The 25,354-nt window shown below is 42.6% G+C and overlaps 2 protein-coding genes across 6 annotated transcripts in view; both read left to right on the top strand.

Annotated features, from left to right (window-relative positions):
* The window catches only part of LOC133501496 (eomesodermin-like), a 39,422-nt gene extending 26,683 nt beyond the window's left edge, over positions 1 to 12,739 (top strand). The window contains exons 2-9 of one of the 3 annotated variants that reach the window (XM_061821311.1): positions 7,741 to 7,996; positions 8,998 to 9,157; positions 9,269 to 9,568; positions 9,731 to 9,885; positions 9,960 to 10,081; positions 10,635 to 10,793; positions 10,971 to 11,032; positions 11,626 to 12,739. In XM_061821311.1, the coding sequence (XP_061677295.1) occupies positions 9,051 to 9,157; positions 9,269 to 9,568; positions 9,731 to 9,885; positions 9,960 to 10,081; positions 10,635 to 10,793; positions 10,971 to 11,032; positions 11,626 to 12,400 (1,680 nt within the window). In that variant the 5' untranslated portion in view covers positions 7,741 to 7,996; positions 8,998 to 9,050 and the 3' untranslated portion in view covers positions 12,401 to 12,739. The other 2 variants (XM_061821310.1, XM_061821312.1) reach the window with 2 other exon arrangements.
* A 768-nt stretch (positions 12,740 to 13,507) lies between these two features.
* LOC133501494 (ankyrin repeat and IBR domain-containing protein 1-like) overlaps positions 13,508 to 25,354 on the top strand; it is a 43,447-nt gene continuing 31,600 nt past the window's right edge. For 2 of the 3 annotated variants that reach the window (XM_061821309.1, XM_061821307.1), the window contains exons 1-2: positions 14,006 to 14,139; positions 23,138 to 23,403. In XM_061821309.1, the coding sequence (XP_061677293.1) occupies positions 23,216 to 23,403 (188 nt within the window). In that variant the 5' untranslated portion in view covers positions 14,006 to 14,139; positions 23,138 to 23,215. Of the gene's footprint in view, positions 13,555 to 13,685; positions 13,794 to 14,005; positions 14,140 to 23,137; positions 23,404 to 25,354 lie in introns of those variants that run through there. The other variant, XM_061821308.1, reaches the window with a different exon arrangement.

Genomic DNA, 25,354 nt, shown 5'->3' with positions numbered 1-25,354 from the left:
GAGGAAGCCCTCCATGACGCGTTTTACGAGGGACTGTCCCCACAGATCCATGGTCACCTCGTGGCCATGGATCTTCCGCCTTCGCTTAACTCCCTCATCGCATTGGCCCTCAAGGTGGACCAGCGCCTCACCGTGCAGAGACAGATGGAGGGCCTGAGGGAGGAGGAGAGGGAGAGTCGCAGTCCGGTTGCGTCCGCTTCCCGGCCACCCGTGTTGTCAGCTTCACCGAAAGCCATGCAAGTGGAGGGGCTTGGGAGCTCAGCGGAGGAGCGCTTACGTCAGCGACGAGACGGACGCTGTTTTTACTGCGGGCGTTTGGGACACTTGATCGCCCGTTGCCCGACTCGACCAGGGCATTCTGACATCAGGATCGCTACTCCGGTGAGTGTGCGGTACACCGCGACGGGGTCAGGGAGGTCCCTTCTTCACCTCACCTTGGGAACGGACTCCCGTTCATGCTCTGTGACGGCTTTCATAGATTCTGGGTCAGAAGCAAACCTGATAAATCCCCGCGTGGTCGAGGAGCTGGGCGCGGCAACCTTCCCCACGCAACGGTTTCGTCACGCCTATGCCGCCAACGGCAAGTTCCTTTGTCGGGTTACACATCGTACTCAGAGGCTACGTATGAGCTTTTCGGACGCTCATTCGGAGCGAATTAGCTTTCATGTCTTCGACGCACGTAGTAGCGACATCATCTTGGGCAGTCCGTGGCTCAAAGAACATAATCCGCACATAGATTGGACCACGGGTCAGATCAAGACTTGGGGTGAGGACTGTCTCAGTCGTTGTTTCCCTGTCCGGAGAGACAGGGGTATTCAAGTCGCGCCGGTTCGGCTAACAGAACCTAGTACCGCCCTGGACCTGACCGCAGTGCCCTCCTGCTACCATGACCTACGGGAGGTCTTCTCTGAATCTAAAGCAAGGTCTCTGCCGCCACATCGGTCATACGACTGCGCGATTGAACTCCTGCCAGGCACCTTTCCTACCAGAGGGAAACTGTTCTCGTTAACAGGACCAGAGCATCAAGCCATGAGGGACTACATCGAGGACTCGCTGGCAGCCGGACTCATTCGCCCCTCATCTTCACCAGCCGGTGCGGGGGTTTTTTTTTGTCAAGAAGAAGGACTCCACGCTGCGACCCTGCATCGACTACCGGGGACTGAACGACATCACAGTCAAGAACAGGTACCTTTGCCGCTTATCTCTACAGCATTCGAACTCCTCCAGGGAGCCCGGATCTTCACCAAGCTCGACTTGCGCAGCGCTTACCATCTGGTGCGGATTCGGGAAGGGGATGAGTGGAGACGGCGTTCAACACCCCCACAGGGCACTATGAGTATCTTGTGATGCCCTTTGGACTGACAAACGCTCCGGCCGTCTTTCAGAACTTCATTAACGACGTGCTCCGGGAGTTCCTGAACAGATCTGTCTTTGTTTACCTGGATGACATTCTCATCTTTTCAGCAGACCTAGCCTCTCACATTCAACAAGTCCGAGAGGTGCTCCGGCGTCTGCAGCAGCACCAATTATACGTGAATATGGATAAGTGTGAGTTCCATCAGGCATCCGTGTCCTTCCTGGGCTTCATCCTGGCTGAGGGAGAGATACGGATGGATCCCGGGAAGGTCGACGCGGTGCTGCGGTGCCCTACCCCCACCAACAGGAGGGACGTGCAGAGGTTCTTGGGATTTGCCAATTTCTATAGGAAATTCATAAGGAACTTCAGTTCCGTGGCCGCTCCTCTGCATTCGCTCACTTCACCAAATACCACCTTCGACTGGTCCGGGCCCTGCCAGGAGGCCTTCGGCAGGCTCAAGGCAAGTTTCACTACTGCGCCCGTTCTCATTATTCCGGATCCCGATAACCAGTTTGTGGTGGAGGTGGATGCATCGAATTCAGGAATCGGAGCAGTCTTGTCGCAGAGGAGTCCCAGGGATGGAAGGATTCACCCGTGCGCGTTCCTGTTTAGAAAGTTGACCCCGGCAGAGAGAACTACGACGTGGGAGATAAGGAACTGCTGGCGGTCAAGAGCGCGTTGGAGGAGTGGCGGCACTGACTGGAGGGCTCGCAAGTACCGTTCGTCGTCTTCACGGACCATAAGAACCTTGAATACCTGAAGTCCGCGAAGAGGTTGAACGTCCGTCAGGCCAGGTGGGCTCTATTTTTCACCCACTTCCACTTTAAGGTGTTTTACCGCCCAGGCTCCAAAAACGGCAAGCCGGATGCACTCTCGCGGATCCACGAGGGAGGGCGCACTGATTCAGACGCCGCTACTATCCTGCCAGCGGGGTGCTTCGTGTCCGGGTTCACCTGGTCGATCGAGTCGCGGGTGAAGGAGGCCCTGGAAGAGACACCGCCACCCGCGGATTGTCCGTCAGGCCGTCTTTTCGTCATTCCATCTCTGCGGGGAGACGTCATAAACTGGGCCCATACCAACAAGACGGTCTGCCACCCGGGTATGGCGAAGACACAGTCAGTGGTCGAACAAAGGTTCTGGTGGTCTAACCTCAGCAAGGATGTAAGGGAGTTCGCCAACGCCTGCCCGGTGTGTGCTGCCAATAAAACTTCCCGCCTACGGCCCGTTGGTGAGTTGCAACCCCTGTCCATCCCCTTTCGTCCGCGGTCACACATCGCGATGGACTTCGTTACCGGCCTGCCGCCTTCACAAGGGAACACAGTGGTGCTGTCCATAGTGGACCGTTTCTCCAAGATGGTCCACTTCGTGCCGCTCCCGAAGATCCCGTCGGCCAAGCAGACAGCCCAGTTGGTATTAGACGAGGTCGTCCGTTACCACGGTCTACCCCAGGACATCGTTTCGGACAGGGGTCCGCAATTCAGCGCCCATTTCTGGAAGGAGTTCTGCAACCTCATCGGCGCTTCAGCAAGTCGGACATCGGGTCATCACCCAGAGTCTAATGGCCAGACTGAGAGGATTAACAAGGAATTAGAGACCGGTCTTCGATGTCTGGTATCCAGGGACCAGAGCACGTGGAGCCAGCACATCAAGTGGGTGGAGTATGCCCACAATTCCCTAATCTCCGCTTCAACAGGTATGGCTCCACTCCATGTCGTGCATGGGTATCCTCCGTCCCTGTTTCCTCCACTGGTCACAGAATCCACAGTTCCGTCGGCCCTGGCCGTGGTGCGACGCTGCAAACGGACCTGGGAAGCAGCTCGGAGGACACTGCTGCGCATGAGCAGCGCCTACAAGGCCGCAGCAGACCGCAAGAGGAGGGCCGCACCAGAGCTCAGAGTGGGACAGCGAGTGTGGCTCTCCACCAAAGATCTCCCGCTGCGGACGGAATCCCGCAAACTTGCTCCCAGGTTCGTTGGCCCGTTCCCTGTTTCCAAGGTTATTAACCCGGTCGCCGTCTCGTTGAAACTGCCCAGGTCGATGAGGGTGCACCCTACGTTCCACGTCAGCAGACTTCGCCCGAATCGCACGTCGTCGCTGGCTCCTCCGCTCAAGACCCCTCCCCCTAATGGTCGACGGTGGGTTGGTGTACACCGTCCGCCGGTTGCTGTCTTCCCGCCGCAGAGGGAGGGGGGTCCAGTACCTGGGAGGGATATGGCCCGGAGGAGCGCTCTTGGATCCCCTCCCGCTTCGACGTGGACCGCTCCCTCATCAGGGACTTTCACGCGGCTCACCCTGATGCGCCTGGGCCGTCCAGAGCCGGCCGTTGAGGGTGGGGTACTGTCATGATCCTGGATTCCAGCCAGGGCTGGGCGTGGCCATCTAATCGGAAGGGTCACACCTGCGCCTCATGACCTCCGATTAGACCCAGTACATATAGGACCCGGGGGACGACAGAGACTCTGCTAGATCGTTGCCTCTCATGCCTCGTTCCCGCACTATCGTACTCCTGACGTCTACCTCCCGTGTACCGACCAACGCCTGTCTCCCGACCTTCCCCGTAAGCCTGCCGTTACTGATCTTGCTCCTTGTTTGGACTGACTCCCTGGTAACCGACATTGGAACGAATAAAGGCTTATTCCGCACTGTTTACCTCTCACCTGAGTCGTGCATTTGGGTCCACCCCCGAGTCTCGCCCGTGACAGTTACAGCGTGCACAGTTTAAACATTAAGACTGCGCTTCAAGGTAGTAAAAAAAAAGTACTTAATGATTCACGCAAAAATATATTGCACAAATTAAATATCATAATAATAAAAGTGTTTTTTAAACAAAGTGTTCTTAAATATTAAATGTAAATGTGTTGTACTGAAAGACCCACCAAAGTGGCCCCCAAAAATGTAAATTTGACACAACGTGGATAAGTGTTTTCAAGAAGCCTGCCAAGTTTGATTGAATTAAAGGATATCACCTTGTATGTAAATTAGGCTGAAATCCTAAAAAATAAAGCCCGCCCTCGAGATCCAGGACTGTGTGGGCTTATCTACTGAAGGCATTGGAGGCAGCCCTTCACCTGCCAATCAAATACTGCATGTTCGTGCATATGCTACATGCTCAAGTCTCTGGAGTCAGCTACTGTCTGAAAACGTGTCGTTGTAATTATGGTTAGTAAACACTTGACTTTCGTTTGTGTCTGTTATGTAGGTGAAGTACACACAACACTGGGCGAGGTGCTGACATATTTGATGCCGGCCGCGTTCGAGCAGGCTCCTTCACTCCTCAGATAATATAACGCTTTTCAAGGCACTCAGACGCTTTAAAACTCCACACATTATTCTTTCACGCCCCAGTCACACCGTGGTGCTGGTAAACTTGTCGTGTACCCACAGCTGCCTTGGGGCAGTAAGACAGAAGCATGGCTGCCATTCTGAATCTCCGGCTCCTCTGACCACCACCAAACATCCAACCACATCCATTCCTTGGCATTGTGAGTTCAGTGTCTTGCTCAAGGACACAATGATTACATGGGCTTGGGTAGGGATACAAACCAGCGACCCTCCAGTTTCAGCGTGCTGAACCACGCTGAAATATGAAAAACAGTTAACTTTCCTTAAAGTGTCTCTGTTGTTTGGATGTATGCGCAGCACTTGGAATACATTTGTGAGGTGTTGGACAAAGCCGGCCCATGAGCCTACTAGCAGCTAATAAGTACTATTGTAGCCGCTAGTGGCAGGCAACTTCCCAGTTGAGCCGTCCGACTCCGCATTGGCTTGCTGCATGAGCTGGACGTGGACAAGAGAAAAACAAGCCCAAATATCACAAATACTTCTGGGAAGATACATTTTCCAGTTTGTAGGTATAGCGTAATATTCTCATTTGCATGATCTAATGATAGCGCAAAAGGGCAAAACTATTATTACAAGTAATTTGCAATTCTGGCGAACAGCCAACCACTTTGAGAATTACCGATTTGGAGTCCTCCATTTGAACAGGGTGAAATTTTCAAGTTCAATATGTTCCTAAGCTTGAGGGAGGGGCTGAAGGGTGTTTGGAGGATGGAATGCTAGTTAGCCCTTAAAAATTGCATCTCAAAGCAAGAGTTTTTTAAAAACAATATCACGAAATGAAATGGATATATGATTCTTTAAGTAAACACTGAATGGGGCCGTCTGTGAAAATGGAGAATTAGTGTGCCATGTTGTGTGTCCAAAGTTGCAATGCTTCTCAAGCATGAGCAGAATTACTACACCGTGACTGCTACTCTTTACAAAGAAACGTGTCTTATACGGATTGTTTTTGAAAACTTTGTTGTCATCTTAAAAAGTCCTGTGTTGGTTGAATTGAATATTGCAGCACAACTGATATGACGCACTGATCGTGGTGGGAAATGTGCTACATTCAGAACTTGCGTCTGAATGCCTATTCTTGGTAACCAGTTTGTCATTCACTGTCGTCAATAAGTTTTTCGAAAATCGCCTTTTTCTGCAATTTGTCAAGGTGCGCTCATTTGAGATAAAAACATCAGTCTAGATGTCATACATTTTTATCTTTCCACTAAAGGGGCCGTCTGTGAAAATGGAGAATTAGTGTGCCATGTTGTGTGTCCAAAGTTGCAATGCTTCTCAAGCATGAGCAGAATTACTACACCGCGACTGCTACTCTTACAAAGAAACGTGTCTTATACGGATTGTTTTTGAAAACTTTGTTGTCATCTTAAAAAGTCCTGTTTTGGTTGAATTGAATATTGCAGCACAACTGATATGACGCACTGATCATGGTGGGAAATGTGCTACATTCAGAACTTGCGTCTGAATGCCTATTCTTGGTAACCAGTTTGTCATTCACTGTCGTCAATAAATTTTTAGAAAATCGCCTTTTTCTGCAATTTGTCAAGGTGCGCTCATTTGAGATAAAAACATCAGTCTAGATGTCATACATTTTTATCTTTCCCACTACATTCTCTTTCCCCAAGATTGAGATTTGTAAATACTGCAAATACATGTACTCTGTAAAACATATTAAAAACTTTTGAAATGATACTCAAAATTCACTCAATGATACAAATGCTATAGCCCGTTATTTATGGCAGCGAAACTCTAATGAAAACAGACAATTGCTCAGTAATTACGTAGCTCTCTAATGGTGAAAACAAATTCACAGTAAATTCTCAAAACTAAGGAAAGGTAGGTTTCAGCATAGATTCTCAGATCACTTAAAGTGCGTGTTCATGCTGAGCTCTTGAACTTTATTCATGACCTTCTGCAATAATCAACAACCACAATCATTTATCACTATCAGTGCAATCAGCACACATGTATATGTTGCATCAGACTGTTTGTCTCTCTAATAGTTTACCCAGATAGTTGATTTGCCGTGTTTGATGTGAGTTGTGTTTATTTCTGAGGTGGAGACCCGCTTCTCTAATCCTCTCTCACGGCCTTTCACATGCAAACATCTTAAAACAAGCAACATCAGCTGAGCCTCGTCTGGCCTGCCACTCTTGAGTGGAGTGCACGACTCAAAGGTGTCCCATTATCACACTAATGCAGTACGATTTGAACCCTCAGTCTGGTTCCTTTGAACTCTGCAAGTGGAGGAACTAGAAACTTGAGGAGGTGACAGTGGAAAACTTGAGCGCTTCCAAGATCATCCTTGATTTCTTTGTACTTTTCTACAAACACTTCTGTATTTATGTAGTCTGTTCTCAAAAAACTCACAGCGCCCAAAAAAAACTGCCTGTGATCTCTGACATTTTTTTTTAAAACTCACATATGATCGGATGCAAACGAGTTTAAAAGGAGACCCCAACATTATGAACCTATACTCAAGTGGGTTAAAACAATAGTTCCAGTAAAAGTCGAAAGATTTAAAACAGACTTTTGAGTACGAGGTCAACAAGAGACTGCTTTAAACTTTTCACAATAACTATTGTGATTTTTTTCTTGACTTGGTTCTCCGCTTCGATGACAAGGTTTTCTCATTTGAAGTTATCTTGAATGCCAATTATTTTAGTCGACAATTTGAATCAACGAGTTGAAAGACAATCCCCTCCGTGTCAGCTGCTTCTTTGTGTAATTTTTCTCTTGCATCATTTTCTTATTTACAATATATCCGAGTAAGTATCATATTCATCCATGCTATCAACATCTATTTTCAATGGTAAAGTATTTTTTTGCTGGGCAGATCATGCACAATTTGTAAATTGTATCAGAAATGAATAACACTTGTCCAGTAATGACTTCTGTCATTTCCTTTGAATAGAAGAAAGAAAATGCAAAATAAATAATGTAATGAATAAAAACATAAAATTGGGTAGTTACAAATACTGGAAATGGAAGCAATTATGTGCAACGACACAATAAAAATGTCTCTGGTGTTTTTTGACTAGAATGGATGAGGAGCAATTTTGCTTAGCGACCCTCAGTGTGATGGTGAGGATCCCCTGCCCCTCCCCACTGAGACAGGAGGAGAACCACTGATAATAGGCTGCTTGCATGGGAGCTCTGGCCACAAGGACAGAACTGCTGATCGATCCCATCCAACACAGCATAACTTGACGTCATGTAGCATGAACTCTTTTCTTTAATGCTATTTACTCTCTTGCTTGCTGATCTACCGTCAGGACACGTGGAAAATATCTGCAGGTAAGTTTATTGATCTAATATTGTGTGGATTTGTTTCATTTCACATGTCGATTACTGACATCAATATAATTTAAAGACATCCAAGATAATCTAGTTTAATTTTATAATTACATTTTCTTCCATAAAATATTTTTTTGGTTTTCTGTGTATCTTATATACATATAGTTCCTTGTGACATGGCTGTCTGATCTATGGAACATCACAGGTTTCGTCAAATGGAAAAATAATTGCCTGTTCCCCGTTTTCACGTCAGGCGTCCCCCCCTTGAGACACTCAATCGCATCAGAAATTGAATGAACCATAATCATTAATTGAATGAATAATAAAGTTAAGGATTATCTGCAGCATAAAATTAGAAAACAAGAAAGCATGTGGAATTGTTTGATCACACATGTAAGATTGTTGGACCAGTGGACAGCTTTTTAGACAGGCTGGATTACATTTCTAGCCGCTCAAATTGTCCAGCTATTTGTTGAACGGAATTTGTACTAGTGCTTTCTGTCTTTGTCACAAACAATCATGGGCAAGCTTTTATCATAATTTCCCACCCACATTTGAGAGAAGTTAGTAATTATACTCATCTCAAAAACAAGGGCTCAGACTGATGAGTTTATACAAATTTCAAAGACACTTCCAAGAAAATACGTATTGCTATATTTAATTAAGAGCGGTTTTATAGTTGCTTGCTTGCCATATTTACTGTAAATAGTTCAAGAGTAATGTGAATGTATTTCTCACATTGAATTACATAGATAGATAGATAGATAGATAGATAGATAGATAGATAGATAGATAGATAGATAGATAGATAGATAGATAGATAGATAGATAGATAGATAGATAGATAGATAGATAGATAGATAGATAGATAGATAGATAGATAGATAGATAGAGTAAACAAACTGGTTTGACATCAAAGTTTGGTTTGGTATCAGTATCAATCAGCGTTTTCGTTTGGTCGGAGTCACGGCCCAACCTCAAGTGTTGTCTGTCTATTTGAGGTCCCAGTTGCTGCTCCCCCCGAGGGGAAGAAGGCCCAGTGAGCTGATTCAACATGCTCGCTGCTGAGGTGGAGACGGACTCTTTTTCCTCCAAAGACGCCACTGAGGAGAGGCGCAAGTCTCCGCTTTCAGGAGGCAAAGAGCCGTCCTCTGGCAGCCGGTACACAGAGCACGGGTTCGGTCCGGAACGCTACTTCATTGCGCCCCCGGCGCCCAAACCCACCGCTGAAACCGCGGCGACGACGTCGCCCTGCTCCTTCGTCCCCTACAGCCCCGGCGGGAGCATCTACGCCGCGTCCAGCGCGGCCCGGTACCCGACATCCCTTCACCTGGGCTCCGTGGGATTCACCTCAAGCACCGGGCCCCGCGGCCATTTCAGCCCGGCCTATCAGATCGGGCCGAACTCCGGCTGCCTCTACCCGCCGTACAGCGGCCCAGGCCCGTCTCTCAGCAGCGTCGGCATCTCTGCGAACGGGCCAGCGGCGAGGGCTCACGTCTATTTGTGCAACCGGCCTCTGTGGCTTAAGTTCCACCGACACCAGACCGAGATGATCATCACCAAGCAGGGCAGGTCAGCTGTCATCACTTGGCTCGATCGAAATTTCATCGACATTCTCTTTTCATCAAACAACTTATTAAGATTTTTTTGTGTGCGTGTGTATTTGACATAGCTAAACACCTTGACATTTTTTTTTGGATTATGCAATCATTAATATTAATTTTTTTTATGCAGGCGAATGTTCCCGTTTCTGAGTTTTAACATAGCGGGTCTGACTCTGAGTGCGCACTACAACGTGTTCGTGGAAGTGGCGCTGGCAGATCCCAACCATTGGAGATTTCAAGGTGGCAAGTGGGTCACCTGCGGGAAGGCTGACAACAGCGGACAAGGTACCGTTCTCTCCAATGCCCGAAACACCAATTTTAATGTGCTTTTGAGAAATCCTGCGTCTTTTATTTCAAAGGGAACAAAGTGTACATCCACCCAGAATCTCCGAACACAGGGGCCCACTGGATGAGACAAGAAATCTCCTTCAGCAAACTAAAACTCACCAATAACAAAGGCACAAATCACAGCATGTCACAGGTTAATTTATATGATATATGTGTGTGTGTGTGTGTGTGTTGTGTTGATTTTTTTAAATAGTATTTTTTTTCAATTGTGTTGCAACTTGAAAATGTAATAATCTTATTCCACAAAGTCTTGCAAGATATTCCACATGCTCGTTCCTTTGCATCATCATTTAGGGCTTTATAAAAAAATAAAAACAAACGATCAAACTCACAATACCATCACAATTAAATTACAAAGAAGTATGAAACATCACTCGTAAATATAGTACATATAAATCATAATTTGTTTGAGGTTTTGCTCAACACTACAAAACCAAACCTGGTGATTTTAAAATTTAAAAATTTTAAATGTATTACTAAAATGTTTCTTACTACTGTATCCATGATGCATATGCGAATTTTATGAATACATAATACAGAAGGAGTTTTAATTCCAGCAACACATTTCTATAATGGAAGGGATTACCAATTCAGAATTTTGCGTGTGAGACAACAGAAACACTGATGGGCTAAAAAAAGAGTGCGTCCAAAAAAAAAAAAATGTTCTGCAATGTGCACACCTGCAGATGATCGTCCTGCAGTCCTTACACAAGTATCAACCCCGGCTACACATTGTGGAAGTGACCGAGGACAGTGTGGAGGACATCAACACAGATCCAAAGACTCAGAGCTTCATTTTTCCAGAGAGCCAGTTCATAGCAGTCACTGCTTACCAGAACACTGATGTAAGAAAAATTAATAATGAGAAGAAAAGCAAATGCCATTTGTTTGTCTGTTGGGGATACTCTTTTTAAAATGTTTGCGGTGATGTTTCAACCTATGGAAGAGATTATAATCTATTATATGCTACAGGAGAATTTTTATACTGTAATTCCTCACATCCTGTCCTATTTTATTGGTAGATAACACAGCTGAAAATTGACCACAACCCCTTTGCCAAAGGTTTCAGAGATAATTATGATTCGTGAGTATTGTTTTCCATTTTTTGTTGTTCAATATCATTGAAGAAATGTAAAATATTTTGCCATAAAAAGAAATTAAGGCTGAGGAAGCTTTATTGTAATTTTTATGTTTGTTTTGGTACCTCAATGTATAAAATCACCAAATTTAAACATTAGATGGAAAGTTTATGAATTAAATAACATTCATGTATTATATATGTTAAAGGTGGCTTTGTAAAATGAGAATGTTATATATATATATGTATATATATATATATATAATGTAATAGAAATGTGCTGTGATTGGGTGGCGACCAGTTCAGGGTGTACCCCGCCTGTTGCCCGATGATAGCTGGGATAAGCTCCAGCACGCCTGTGACCCTAGTGAGGATAAGAGGTACAGAAAATGGATGGATGGCTTGATGGATATAAGCAACTGAGAGAGAGAGGGAGACAGAGAGAAAGCGCGAGAGAGAGAGAGAGAGAGAGAGAGAGAGAGACCTTGAACACGGTTAAGAAGCAGGATAGAAAATGGATGGATGACTACATTAGTTTCGATTTCATCTCATAAGAGCCTGTCTTTTGCAGCATATTTATGAGCGTGTTTATTTTTCAGGATGTACACAGCTCCAGACAATGATCGCCTCACCCCTTCCCCATCAGACTCCCCTCGTGCCCACCAGATTGTCCCCAGTGCCCGCTACGCCATGCAGCCCATCTTACAGGACCAGTTTGTCAACAACTTCACCCCAAACCGTTTCTATAACAGCGAGCGAGCCGTGCCTCAAACCAGCAGCCTCCTCTCGCCTCAGGCAGAAGACGGAGCCTCTCAGCGATGGTTTGTCACCTCCATGCAACATGGGACTGGCAGCGGTACCAGCCACAAATTGGACCTGACATCGTATGAGGGGGACTACTCCAACTCCCTGCTCCCTTATGGTCTCAAATCACTTTCCATGCAGACATCCCATGGTCTCAGCTACTATCCAGATTCTCCTTTCAACAATATGCCAGCTGGGTGGGGCTCAAGGACAGCGTTTCAGAGGAAAGTGACTCCAAATCTGCCTTGGTCGCCGAGACCCAATCCCGCAGCTGGTTTCCCAGAAGACTCAGTTAAGGTGAAACCACAGCTAGAGGATGAGGTTCACAGCGGAGGCCTGCTATCTTCCTGGGCAGAGACACAGCCATCTTCTCTTTCTCTTGACAAGACTGATTGCTATTCAGCAACCTGCAAGCGAAGACGTTTGTCTATTAATGGGCCGAGTACAGAGGACTCACCTGCTGACACCAAATGTGAGGACATGGTCTCTGTTGCCAATGGCTCCTACAGCAAGGAAACGCCTTCATCCAAAGGAATGGCATCTTATTATTCCTTTTACACAAGTTATTGAGCATATGCTGTCAATGTGGTTATGTTCCATGGACACACCCAATTTATCTCTGCTGTTTTACATTTTCCCCTTGTTTGTCATAAAAAAGAATTAAAATAAAGATATTATTTATTCATTTGGAGACAGAGTTATGACATGAAGCGATATCTGTACTTTTCATGCATTATTTTTCCACCCCATAGAGGAATTGACTTACAAGTTTGGGCTATCTATTGTTTCTAAGTATTTTAAGTAAGCTCAATGTAACTGTCTTTTCTAAGTTTCATTCTACATACATTATGGATTTTGCCTTTGCATTGAGTTTTCGTGTTTAAAGATTATTTATTGAAGGCCAGTATAAAACTAGTGCACTGTCAAATGTGATAAAAGTATGCTGCGTACAATAAATCTCCATTGCAACGTTCAAATATTTGCTATTAAAAAGCATTTGTCCTCTATAGAATAGATGGGTGATTATTTTCCAAACAATTTTCTATCTATGTTACACAAGCATTTGGTTAAAGTGCCAAGTAATATATTACCTTGAAACGTGTCTCGCTAACCTCCATTTATGCATTTTTTTAAGCATCTGCTTCCTGATTAATGTTGTGGTGTCCTTGAGCAAGGCACAAAAGAGCATCACCCTAAATTTAAGAAGTGTAGCACTGTTTTGCATCTCTCCTTGCATATGTGTGACCTGGTTATCAGAATCATCTTTGGTGGTCAAACACTGTATGTGAAAAACAAGGAATTTGTCTCTGTCTGTTGGAGCTACTGTCCTAATACAGCAAACAAGCCACCTTGACAAATTATACACTTGAAGACGTAAACACGGTGCAGTAATATACGGTGAGTTTCTTGTTAAGAAAAGCTTTGTCTTTATTTTTTTTTAAATCAAAGATACTTTTCACTTAATCAGAAATAAATATTCAACGTTCTTAATGTGCTTTTCGTAAAAACCAAACAAAAACATAAAAAAAGAAAAGAAATCCGTCAAAAAAGGACATTGGTGAGACTCCAAACCTTTGAATGTTTGCGTTGACGCGGAGCCCATGTTTATGTTTAAATAGACTCTGTCGCCCTCTAGTGTTATGCTTTTATAAATACAGCTATTACAAGCACGTCACTGATGCCGAAGTGAAACAGGGAAATAGCAGACGCGCCTTCCTTATTGAGTCAGTCTACAGTTATTTAAAATATCCATTCCAACTAAGTGCTACTAACTAATTCCAAGAATTATGTGAGGATTTTTTTTTATAGCGTACACATAGATGAAATTATTATCTTTTTTTCTTTTTTTTATTAGTTCAAGGGGACCTGTAGCACAAGTTGCTTCAACATCATCCACGTTGCCATGTTGTAACGTAAACATGGTATCCGCAACTGTGAAGCAATGATACCAAAAGTCACATAGGTATGTAACATTTCCTACATCCCTATATTAAGACTCTGCCTATTGTGTAGTGTTTAACGCCTGTCTGGCGTTTGCGTCATTGTAAAAGTATTGGTCACCCACGTGAAACGCCATGTTTCTCCGCCTTGTTTGGTGTTTCCACACAGCTGGCAACCCGCTAGCAACCAGCAGAGTTGACAGGCTTCGGGGACAACGTCTCTGGCCGCCCAGCCTGTGTTGTTCACATTATTCATTGCATGGACGAGCGTCGATTCGATTAAGCTCAGTCCTTTGTTTGTCGTGCCTGCGAGTGACAGTCTCTTCCCAAGACCACGGCGCAAAGCAGCTATACGTGCAACGTGTTTGTGTAAGTCCAAATACCTGTTACCCATTGTTTACTTTGAGTTGATTAACTGTACGAGCTAACTTGTGTAGCAGCAGTGCGACTAGCTTGCTAGCTGACATTAGCCAACGCAGATGCTAGCGTCATGTTCTCTTTTTTTTCTTTTTTTGATCGTTTAAACTAGCACAATATATTTTTTGGGGAGAGGGGCTGGGGCGACATGACATGTTAACAAATTAAACATCTCTACATATTGTCTTAGGTTAGTAGCTGTACGGTTGAAATGAGCGCATGTAAATACGTGGTAACTTTACTAAAACGTCACCATAGAGTGTAAAATGAACATAACATGAATATGAGGTAGTCACAATGGCAACAATTGGAGAGGAGGCCTATACAGAAAGTGAGAGCGCAGGCTACACACAGCGATTGTTCAGTCGACTTAACTGTTGCTGGCTAGCTTGGTTAATCAGTCATAACACTGCTGGGAGTATTTGTATCGAGTTGTGTGAGTTTATCAGTGTGCGCTTGTATAACCGTGCAAAGATCAGTTGTTTAAACGCACTCACTAAGGGGGCCTGAGGGGGCGGGGGCACATAATGTTTGTTTTTTATTGTCTATATTCATGTGGCACTTTACACCCTTTATTTCGTTTATGTTTAAACCTTGTTGGGACAGTTGTTGCCATGCTAACCAAGACACTACTATTACCTGTTTCTCGGATCAACTGGAATATGATTAAACTTGATACCAAAATGACAGGGGAAGTCACCTTATTTGCACTCAAAATAGATCATTTTGTGTTCCTTTTAGCCAAGATGTTGATGAGTCAGATTCAGTCACAGTGTTTACCCTGTGAACATAAACTGTGGGAAACGGGCTTTCCGATGAGAAATTATACTAGGACATGTTGTAAGTCATGATCATTAGCAGACACATTTACTGGGCATTAGGAAGAAAACATTACACTTGCACATTCTGATGAAATCCTCTGTGAGGATAGAGCTCTAAAAATATCTGCATTTACAAAGAGAATCGTGTTCGTTTTTGATGGTTAGTGTCACAGATGGACAATTTAGCATTAATTATATCAAATATTTTTCTTGTAGCTCATTGCACATGCATACCATTTTTTTGGTAGGTAAATGTATTGTAATACAGTCAAATTTGACAATTGTACAGGTATGGTCAGTCATGCCCGCAGATATAAAGTTATGGCTGTGGTCCACCAGTCATGCCTGCAGATATAAACTTGCGGGTGTGATTAGGGATGGAATCTCAAGACCTTAAAGAAACTTACTGAGTTGTTATACCCGAGTATGTAGTTGCAACCTAATACCATGATCATAATTTATTGACACTGCACAGATTGAGACAGACATTTTTAAAGAGGTCAATAGACATTAAATTTCAAAACTAAGTATTCATATAATCAAATAATTTTTTTTCATCATAATGTATAGTTATAATCTAGCGTAATTTATGACAGTATCTATGAAAGCTAGCAGTAGCCATCTTTCTAAAGCATGTAGAGGGGAAAAGTTTTCAACTTCAAGATAACGCTGTACCACGGGAGAAAATGACCGTTCACATTTAGATATATGGACAGACTAGTCTAATGTTAGAACTTAGATCAAGTCAAAGTAAATCACAATCTCATATTTATTATAGCTGGATACTAAAACATTACCTGTGTTATATCCCAGAAATGTTTTCAGAGTAACTGAATTTCCTTTGACATGGCTTATGATGTTGATGACTTTTGACATAAATGCACAAGCAGTACATGAAGTAACTCCGAACATGTGCTTTTGCTATAACTTCCGAACATGCTCAGCACGGTTAACTTGCCTTTCCTGTTTCCGGGTGAATACTGATAGTTTAGGATCAGGCTTCTTTTGTTACCACCATTTATGAAATAAACGCATAAATTAATGTCAAGACAAACGTTCTCTCTAATTTTTTATGTGTCTGAGCAAACACACTAAGCTCGTGAGTGCCCCCTTTGACCACTGTGAGCAGCATCAGACGTATGCACTGTGGTCAGATCATTGTCATCCATTGAAGTTACATGGCTCATTCAAAGATTCAGATGACAACATTTATTCCCATCAAAACATTTTTAAGAACAATTGTGTGTTTTTGCAAACTTACAATGAAAATGTCAACAAACAAAAAAAACACATTGCTAACTAAACAAAGCCAGCTTTGAACTAAAAATTTGAAAGGACGTTTGCAACTTTGTTTCATTCTTTTTTTTTTTTTTTTGAACCCACAATGATATCTCTGTCTGTTTTTGGTGTAAAACGGAATTATTGCTTGCATAATATCTTTAGCAATGCAGGTTGAAAGCTGAATGATGCTCCCAAACAGTTTTAAGGTTAATGTTATGTTCCCTCCTATATTTAAAATACAGAAATGAGCTTTTTGTTCACTGTATTGTCTGTGCTTTTATTCTCGATCAGGCTGTGCCAAGGTGGAATTTTAACATTATACACCATCTCATCCTGTACTTTCTAGTTTGGCTTCAGACCAGACTTTTTTTTTTACTCAAAAAAGAGAAAATCTCATCCAGTTTCGCCACTTTTTCTCTTATTATTCACATACCCCGACATTCATTAAAGCAACAGAACTTCTTCTTCTTTTTTTTTTTTTTTTTTTTTTTTTTTTACTTTTACCATTATTAGCGAGAGTAAACACAAGCAGCATGTCTAACTGTCTTTGCTCTACGTTGCACGAATTGTGTTGCTAACTAAAGCGCTGGTGGTGTTTGTAATTATGAGTGTACCCCTGTAAAAGCCGGAGGGGGGCGGAGTCAGGTAAACTAGCAGGAGACCGTATGCTTCCATGTTTAAAAAAAAAAAAAAAAAGAGACGTCAGGCTGTGGTTCACTGTGCTGGATCGGTTTTCATGTGCGCTGAGAATGTCTATGTATTTCCACTCGTAACAAATTTTACGCTGTGCAGATGTGCGAGTGCGATGGTACGCAGCCGCGATTGTGCCCGTCAAATCACAGTGACTGGTAATACGAATCTATAACTTAGTCTAGACTAGGAGTGGGCAGTTAATTTTTGCAAGGGGCCACGTGAGAAACCAGAAATCAGTCAGAGGCCTACACCAATGGTAACTTGAACTTAATTCTCAACCTTGTCCAATGGTAAAATGCATTAAATTCTATATTTTGAGTTGCTTGTATGGGTGATTGGAAGAAAAATGTACAGTAAAGATTTATATAAATAGGCATTATGAATTTGTGGTGCATCTGCCAAATAAGAAACTACTCCGAAAGACGTAATAAAAAAAAACAATGATCATATTTTGCAATTTATTTTTAACCTGTTAATCTCCAAGAACACTGAAACTTGGAACTTGTTTTCACTTCATTTCACATTTTAAGTGAGAACAATCCATTTTGTCTTTGGTTTGAACAAAAGCATTGAACTCCAGCTCAATGATTGAGGTGGCAATGGGAAGGTGAGAGGTGGTGATCAGTGATTAGCGGATCTGTGTTTTGATTTATTGAACCTCATCTCTGAGAATATTGGTTCAGATATGTAAATTTATCCAAGAGGACTACAATCTTCTCAGCGTGCCTCCTCAGGTGTGTAAAGTTCTCCCCTATGAGGGAAGAGGAAAAATCAAGCAGTGAGACTGATCTCACTCACTATTTCTGTCTCATTTTCTTCCAAAAGTCCAACAGATTATGATTTAATGCTGCTGCGCTGATGAAATGAAATATTCTAGGTACAGCACCAACAACATAGTTATTTTTTAACACTGATTTACAAAATACTTCCTTATGTATAATACAATGTAAGTGTCAATTTCTGTATAGGGTTAATTTCTGCCACCTTTTCTTGCATTCTCTTCAATGTCCAACATATTTCCCAGTTAGATTTGGACAACCGCCTGTTGTCACACTTGCCAGTTTGTCCAATTTCATTCCAAACTTTTCAAAACATGCAGTTACCTCTGTGAACAAGTCACTCCCACTAGTGGTGTCTTTCAGTTATTGCCTGGCTGCTAGCTCCTCTGTGGTTTGAAAGACTGCTGTGATGCCACGTAAGAAGATGAGCAGCTGAGCAGTGTCACGTACATCGCAGCTGTCATCCAATACCAGTGAAAAATAGTCAGTCAGCTGCTCTGTACTTCAGCTGAAGCTCCACGTTTCCAGCAATGTCCTCAACCCGGCTCAGTGCGTTAGGACAGTGGCACGTTCTCAAATGCTTCCCTTTTCTTAAGGCATATCAGCTTAACAGACTCCAATAAGCACTCCTTAAAGGGGAAATCCACTGGTTTGCATTAACAATGTATCCAATAGGTCATGTAATTTGTATTCTATTTTGACAATGTGTTGTTAAATCCTCTCATTTAATAGTATTTTGAGTAGATTTTTATCGACATTTACAAATTTTCAGGGGGGGGTGGCATTTTCACGAGTCACATGACCTAAGTGCGCGGCTGTGACGTGTACCGTGCTGCAACAAAGGCTCGATTACATGGTACACCATTTATGCCCTGCGCTGATTTCTCGGATTTATCCTCATCTGATGAAGAAATAGCAATATCAGTAGATCAGGAAGACGGAGGAATACTTCCATACACAGCCGTGAGCAGTACAGCCGTGAATGGCTCCGCCGCTCTGTTGTTTAGGAAGACGGAGGAATACTTCCATACACAGCTGTGAGCTCACAGCTGTATGGCTGTGTATGGAAGTATTCCTCCGTCTTCCTGATCAACCCGGCGGCTGAGCCGTGAGTTCCCTCCCCAAGCCCTGGAGCGAGCTCACGCCTCCCCCGAGCCCCGAAGCTGTGCTGCTCACTGCTGTTTATGGACTTATTCCTCCGTCTTCCTGATCAACTGAGCGGCCAAGCCGTGAGATCGCTCCCTGAGCCCTGGAGCTCGCTCGCTGAGGAGCGAGCTCACGGTTCCTCAGAGCCCCGGAGCTGTGCCGCTCACGGCTGTGTATGGACAGCCGCTCATGGCTGTGTATGGAAGTATTCCTCCGTCTTCCCGATCAACCGATACTGCTATTTTTTATTAAATTAAACTATTAAATGAGAGAGGATTTAACATCACATTGTCAAAATAGAGTATATATTACATGACCCATTGGATACATTGTTAATGCAAACCACTGGATTTCCCCTTTAATAAACTTTCCATCTTTTTGGGAGACTTTGTGAGAAATTACAACTTATCCTGATGACTGCAGCTCTGAGTGTGCAATGATTTGTGAAAAATCCTGGTTAGCTTGGCAGTTTTGTGAGCAACACATCAGACTCCCTTGCACGCTCTTCATCAGGCAGATTTTTGTATTTATCCTCACGTTTGGTCATGTAGTTCAAATTATAGGCTTTTGACCTGTGACCTGTGTACCACAAATTAGGCACACAGCTTTATGTACGTGGCAGTCCATGTCTTTTTGAAAACTCAGCATCTGTTATCAATTTTTCTGTTCTTGCCGTGAGCTGACATCATGAGGGTAACCTAGCTAGCATCAATTTTTGCTGTTTACCTACATTCACAGCTCACGCTCGCATGTGCGTCCGCATGGAAGTAAATACAAATGCAACACTTTTCAAAATAAAAGCAAGATAGCTGTATTACATGGACGGCATACACTTAAAAAAATTGTAATGCATGTTTGGCCCCACGCAGGCTGGACAGGGTCAGCCATTGGGCCAGATGTCTACCCATGGGCCGTAGAATGCCCACATCTGGTATAGATCGTTGAGGGCAGGGCCTGGTGATTGTCAATTGTGATATGAGCAAAGAGGTGAGCACATAAGGATATTTCATCTTGAATGTTGTCTTAAGTTAGTGTGAGTTTTAGTCGATAGCGGCTCTTGTAGGAATATGTCTTCTGTTACTGTTCAAGATAAAGCGACTGAAGCGCATCAATAACTGTGATGTCCTTGACCATGTACGGGGGCATTACATTGGTGTCACAAGTGCGTATTTCCACCCATCACACGACTGCCTTTGTGGGAGAGGATGTTTAGTGAGTTCGGCACCTAACTTAAGGTAAAAAAAGAAGTCGATAGGTATTTAATTGATTTGCATAATTGTTATCCAAGTGGAGCTGTCACTAACAAATATTTTTAGAATCGATAAGGGCTGTGAAATGGACAGATGTATATTCTATCTATTAATCTTAATCAGATAGTCTCAGGAAAATAGATTTTGAATTATAAGTATTGTCAAATCAAGTTTTATATGCTACTCATTAACTACTCAAATAATGGATGGATGATGGATATTTCTCTTCTTGGTGTTGCTCTTTAATATCACACCAAAGAGTGGCGACATGCTGTATGTCATCAGTGATGGAATGACTCTTGTCCAGTCAAATTGGCTTAGTTGAATTCAGAACTAAATGTTGTATCATGCCATCATCATTCTCACTCTGGGGCTGAATGGAGGTGGACGACCCCTGTAACGTGAACATGCACATTGCGGATGTTTCCTGCGCAGCCCTGGTGGGCATTGGGTCAATTGTGAGGCTGGACTTTGTTCCTGTGGAAACCGTTCTAGAACCAACCTTCTGGTGAAACAGCCCAGATGTGAGGGAAGAGACATTGGCATTTGTGTAGGGCAGTGGTTCTCTAACCTTTACACCAAGTACGACCGAAAAAATACTTAACACTCCACTATTACCATGTACTAATTACCATCACTAGAATACAGCTGTCGGTCCAAGTATACATCTAAAAGGAGGTTTTATTCCTAAAAAGTCGAGGTAATATTATTGTATGCCCATCAATATTATGGAGTTTGAACTTTAAAATTGTGCTTAAAAACAAGAAAAACTCCAATTGAATCATGATTAAATTAAAATCAAATAAAGATTTTACTGAAATAAATATTTCAAGGTCCCATATTTTTCCAAAGCGTTTTCTAGTATTTGGACTGTAATATTGTCTCTATGGTGTCTCAGTAAACATGACTTATGAATTAAAATTGTCCATGCAGTTCAGAGTGCCTGACGTGTTTCTCCTGAGAGGCCTAATTTCGAATTGGGAATGGGGAACTGGGAATGGCTGGCAACCAGTTCAGGGTGTACCCTGCCTGATAATGTCTAGGATTGGCTCCAGCACTCCTGTGACCTTTATGAGGATAAGCGGCACAGAAAATGGATGGATGTTTTGATAGGTACCAGCACTCCTGCCACCCCAAACACCTCAGAAAATTGATGGATGTTTGTATGTGTATCACACGAGGGTGCCCAAATTCCTACAGCGCTTGACCTAGAACTTTTTTGGCTTTAATTACTGATGTGAGGGTTCCCTGCATACTTGGTTGAGACTTTTTGAAAGCTGCTGGTGTTAGTTTTGGTGTTTTCAAACTGAATACAAAAAAGTATACAAAATGGATCAATAATATAATTTCTACCATCTAATGCAATAGCATTTTTTTGTTCTGTCTGACACTCTACATCTCTGACATGATAGATGTTCAAAGATCCGTTATGTTTCATAATCATTTTCTGACCAAGTTAAATGATTTTTTATGATTTCCTGTGGCACATCTGAAGAGTTCTCATGGCGCTCTTGCTGGGAATCACTGTTCTATTAGATGTTAGTCAGTCCATACACTAATTAATGTATCTACATTTTGTGCCATTTTTGTTTGTTGGTGTGCTGTGAGATTTTTCAATTGTAAAGTATGTGCCTTGGCTCCTAAAAAGTTGGCATTTGCTCCTCGTCAGATCACATGTTCAATAGAATGGCAACATGTTTAAACACAAGCACGACTTTACAAGGTTACATCACATTTTATTGTCTGCTAGTGAGCCATATCAAATTAAAAGCATATAAACATACTGTACCTCAAGCAAGCCTTACACAAATGTCCCCCCCGTCCTGAGCATCCCTGAGCACAAACATGCCTCCCCCATCTCCTCCTTATAATACAGTTGGCACGATCCACTCGTGTTGTCATCCCCATGCTAACAACTCTATCCGGTCGCATTAGAGTTGATCACATAAAACCTCCTGATCGTAAAACATGGGATGCGGTGGTATCTGAATACAAGATGTTATTGCAATAGTGTAACATAGTGCCATTGTGAAAGAGCAAATATAATCTGATCTGTGCATTATGTGTTGTCTCAGCCGTTTTGTCTCTCCCATGTAGCTGACATTTTTTAAAATACATTTATTTGCTGTCAGATATTTACAGGGTTACGTCAAAGACTTTTGGACTCTATTCACATATACTGGGCACAGTGGTGACATGGGCCAAATCAATGACGTCATTGATCGTATCAGCGAATTATGACAATAAATCTGATCAGTTGATCAGCATAAAATGCTCTTGATTGACGGATACCAATCTCATTGATAAAACCGGTTTAAAGTGTAATCTAAACAATCACATTTGCATTCACATTTATGGACAATATAGAGTCTCCAGTTAACCTGCCATAAATGTTATTGGAATATGGGAGGAAACTGGAGTACCCAGAGAAAACCCACCAAGACTAGGTGAGAGAACATGCAAACACCACACAGGTGAGGCCGGATTTGAACCCGGGTCCTCAGAACTGTGAGGCAGATATGTTAACCAAGTCCATCCGCTGTGCTGCTTTTATATCCTGTTTATCCATCCTGTATCTTACCGCAAATTTATAAAATAAAGCATCGCTTTGCTCACCATATGGCGTTATGGTGGTTGTGAATTGCTGACTGTATGTTGTTCATGATTTGAGGATGTATTGTTGCACGCTGACTCCCTCAGTGGGATGAGCAGCTTTGGCATGGGAACGCAGAAGCTCCTGATGATGCCAGCGGAAGTCGTGTTCTTTTCTCAGTGAGAGCTTTGTTGGCACTATGTAGAGCTATTCAAACCAAAAATGGAGAGATAGAGGTGGTTTGACTGCTTTCGTGATCGTGTTGTGGCAGAGCAGCGTCAGCAATCTAGAAGATGAAGTGCTGTTTCTTGTTCATTTTGTGCTAACAATCGTCTTTTGAACTTCGACTGTGGGAATTTGAAAACTGTTTTCTTCCTATTTTTTCAGGACTTTCATAATGTCGATATATTGAGGAGAGTCTCAGTGGGTGCAGCATCTGATCTTGAACTGATCACTGGAGAGGTGATGGGGAACACAGCGACCAAATTCCGTCGGGCTCTCATCAGTGGAGATGAGCTACTGGCCTGCCATTTGTATGAGGGCAACCTGCAGTTCAAGGAAGGGCTGGATCCCAACTCTACATATGGAGAGTCCTACCAACACAACACTCCCTTGCACTATGCTGCCCGACATGCCATGATACGACTACTCAGGTCAGGATATCGCCTGGATAAAGTGTACATAATATAAACCGTTCAAGCTATTTCCAGCTCTTTTGTAAGGATAAATAACGGGTCATGGACTAAGAGTGAATACATTTCATTGATTAAATGCCATTGAAAGTAACAATCAATTGTTACTTAACACACTATCAATTTTAGATGCTAGCAACAATGCTATATTTTCTACTTTTTACTACTACTTCTACTTTTTCCCAAATGGAACTATTTCAAACATTTTCTTAACAATGAAACATTACATGTTTAAACAAAAGAAACTATTCAAGTGTGCTGTCCATCTAGACGTCCGTCTGGCTGTCTGTACTACTATATAGACATATACACTACGTACAGTCAGGGTTGTATTATACTGAAATGAAAGTACAGATACTTATGCAAAAAAATAGAGTAGAAGTATTTAAGACACTCCCTGAAGTAATAGTTCAAATGTACACACAAGTGTATTTAAGTAGAGTAAAAGTAAAAATAAATGGATATTTTCCAATCCGATATTAAAATGCATGGAGGGAGATTTCTGTATATTTTTGTGTTTCTCGATGACAAGTATGCTTTTTCTGGGGACAACAATGTTCAAAACAAACACTAGTAGGCCTAAAAGAAAAGATTAACACTTTTTTAAACAATTGAAATAAAGTGATATATATAACATAAATAGTTATTTAGTTATTTGCTCAGTGAAATAAATGTTTGAAACGGATGTTAACGCTCAAATGTGACATTTACTGCCAGCAATCCAGAGTTCACCATGCTAGATTTCTAAATAAAGCATCGCAGGAATTAGAAGCCTGACCCTCAAGTAATTCAGATCAAGTTAATGTACATTTCAAGTAAAAAAAAAAAAAACTTTTCTTACCTTCGAGTAGTCAGCCTATGGTAGCTGGATTGATGGATACCTTTACATTCCTTCACGACTAACATCTACACTCTACGCTATTCATACATAGCATCCATTCTCTCTTCAGCGATCTGGCCATTCATTGGTGTATATAATGTCTTTTATTTGGAAGAGTGACTTAGTATTTATAAAGCCAGGGTGTTACAACATAAGACAACAATTTTGAGCTGGCTTCTGGAAGAATAGAAAAGCACTCGCTCGTCCGTTCATTTTTAAAAACTCTCTTTTCTGTGTCAGCTTTCAGAGGTTTTTACCAAGTCATGCATGCCAGCTTTTTCTTAGGTTCTATGAAAACTCTTCCAGGAAACAAAAGTTTTGATTGACGCATTATGGTCAACACTGGAACTATTGTAATGCTGAATCTCGTCAGTCTGTGTTGGAGTTTAGGGTCTAGTCTGCCTTTTGCCCGAAGGTGGCTAGGTTAGGCTCCAGCTCTCCAATGACCCTTGTGAGAATAAGCGGCTTGGATAATGAATGGATGGATATTTTATTGGTTCACTCACACGATTGTCCTGAAGTGTAGGTTGAGGCTCAACGGGGCAGAGAGCACGTCAGACTCGTAAAAGACTCATTTGCACAATATAATCTTGGACATCATTTTAATATAAACTCAGTACTACTTATAATGTTTTTTGCCGCTTCTTCAATGGTTTTCGCCACTTCTTCTTTAGGCTTGGCTGACTGTGAGCATTGAAACTGGAAACTGAATTTTTTTAATATGAATGATGTATTGATGGTTGGATTTTTTTCAACCTCAACAACCATTTATAAACTGGATTTTATGTTTCCCTGCACTATGTTTGACTAATATTTAAATATGTTTGATAGTGAGCAACATTTAATAGCAACAAACATGCAAAAAAAAAAAGAAATTAGGAAGGGGGAAACACTTTCACACCACTGGAGGCGAAAACCACTGCTGACCAAATACAACAAAACGTTTTGACCTAGTTTTGCAAAAAAAATAAAAAATAAAATCTGAATGATTCCCCAAAATTTTGAGAGAATATTATATGCAATGACTAGATG

Source organism: Syngnathoides biaculeatus, chromosome 5 (genome assembly GCF_019802595.1).
Source record: "Syngnathoides biaculeatus isolate LvHL_M chromosome 5, ASM1980259v1, whole genome shotgun sequence".
In the NCBI taxonomy this organism is placed as follows: Eukaryota; Metazoa; Chordata; class Actinopteri; order Syngnathiformes; family Syngnathidae; genus Syngnathoides; species Syngnathoides biaculeatus.
This window is presented reverse-complemented; position numbering and strand designations above follow the sequence as displayed.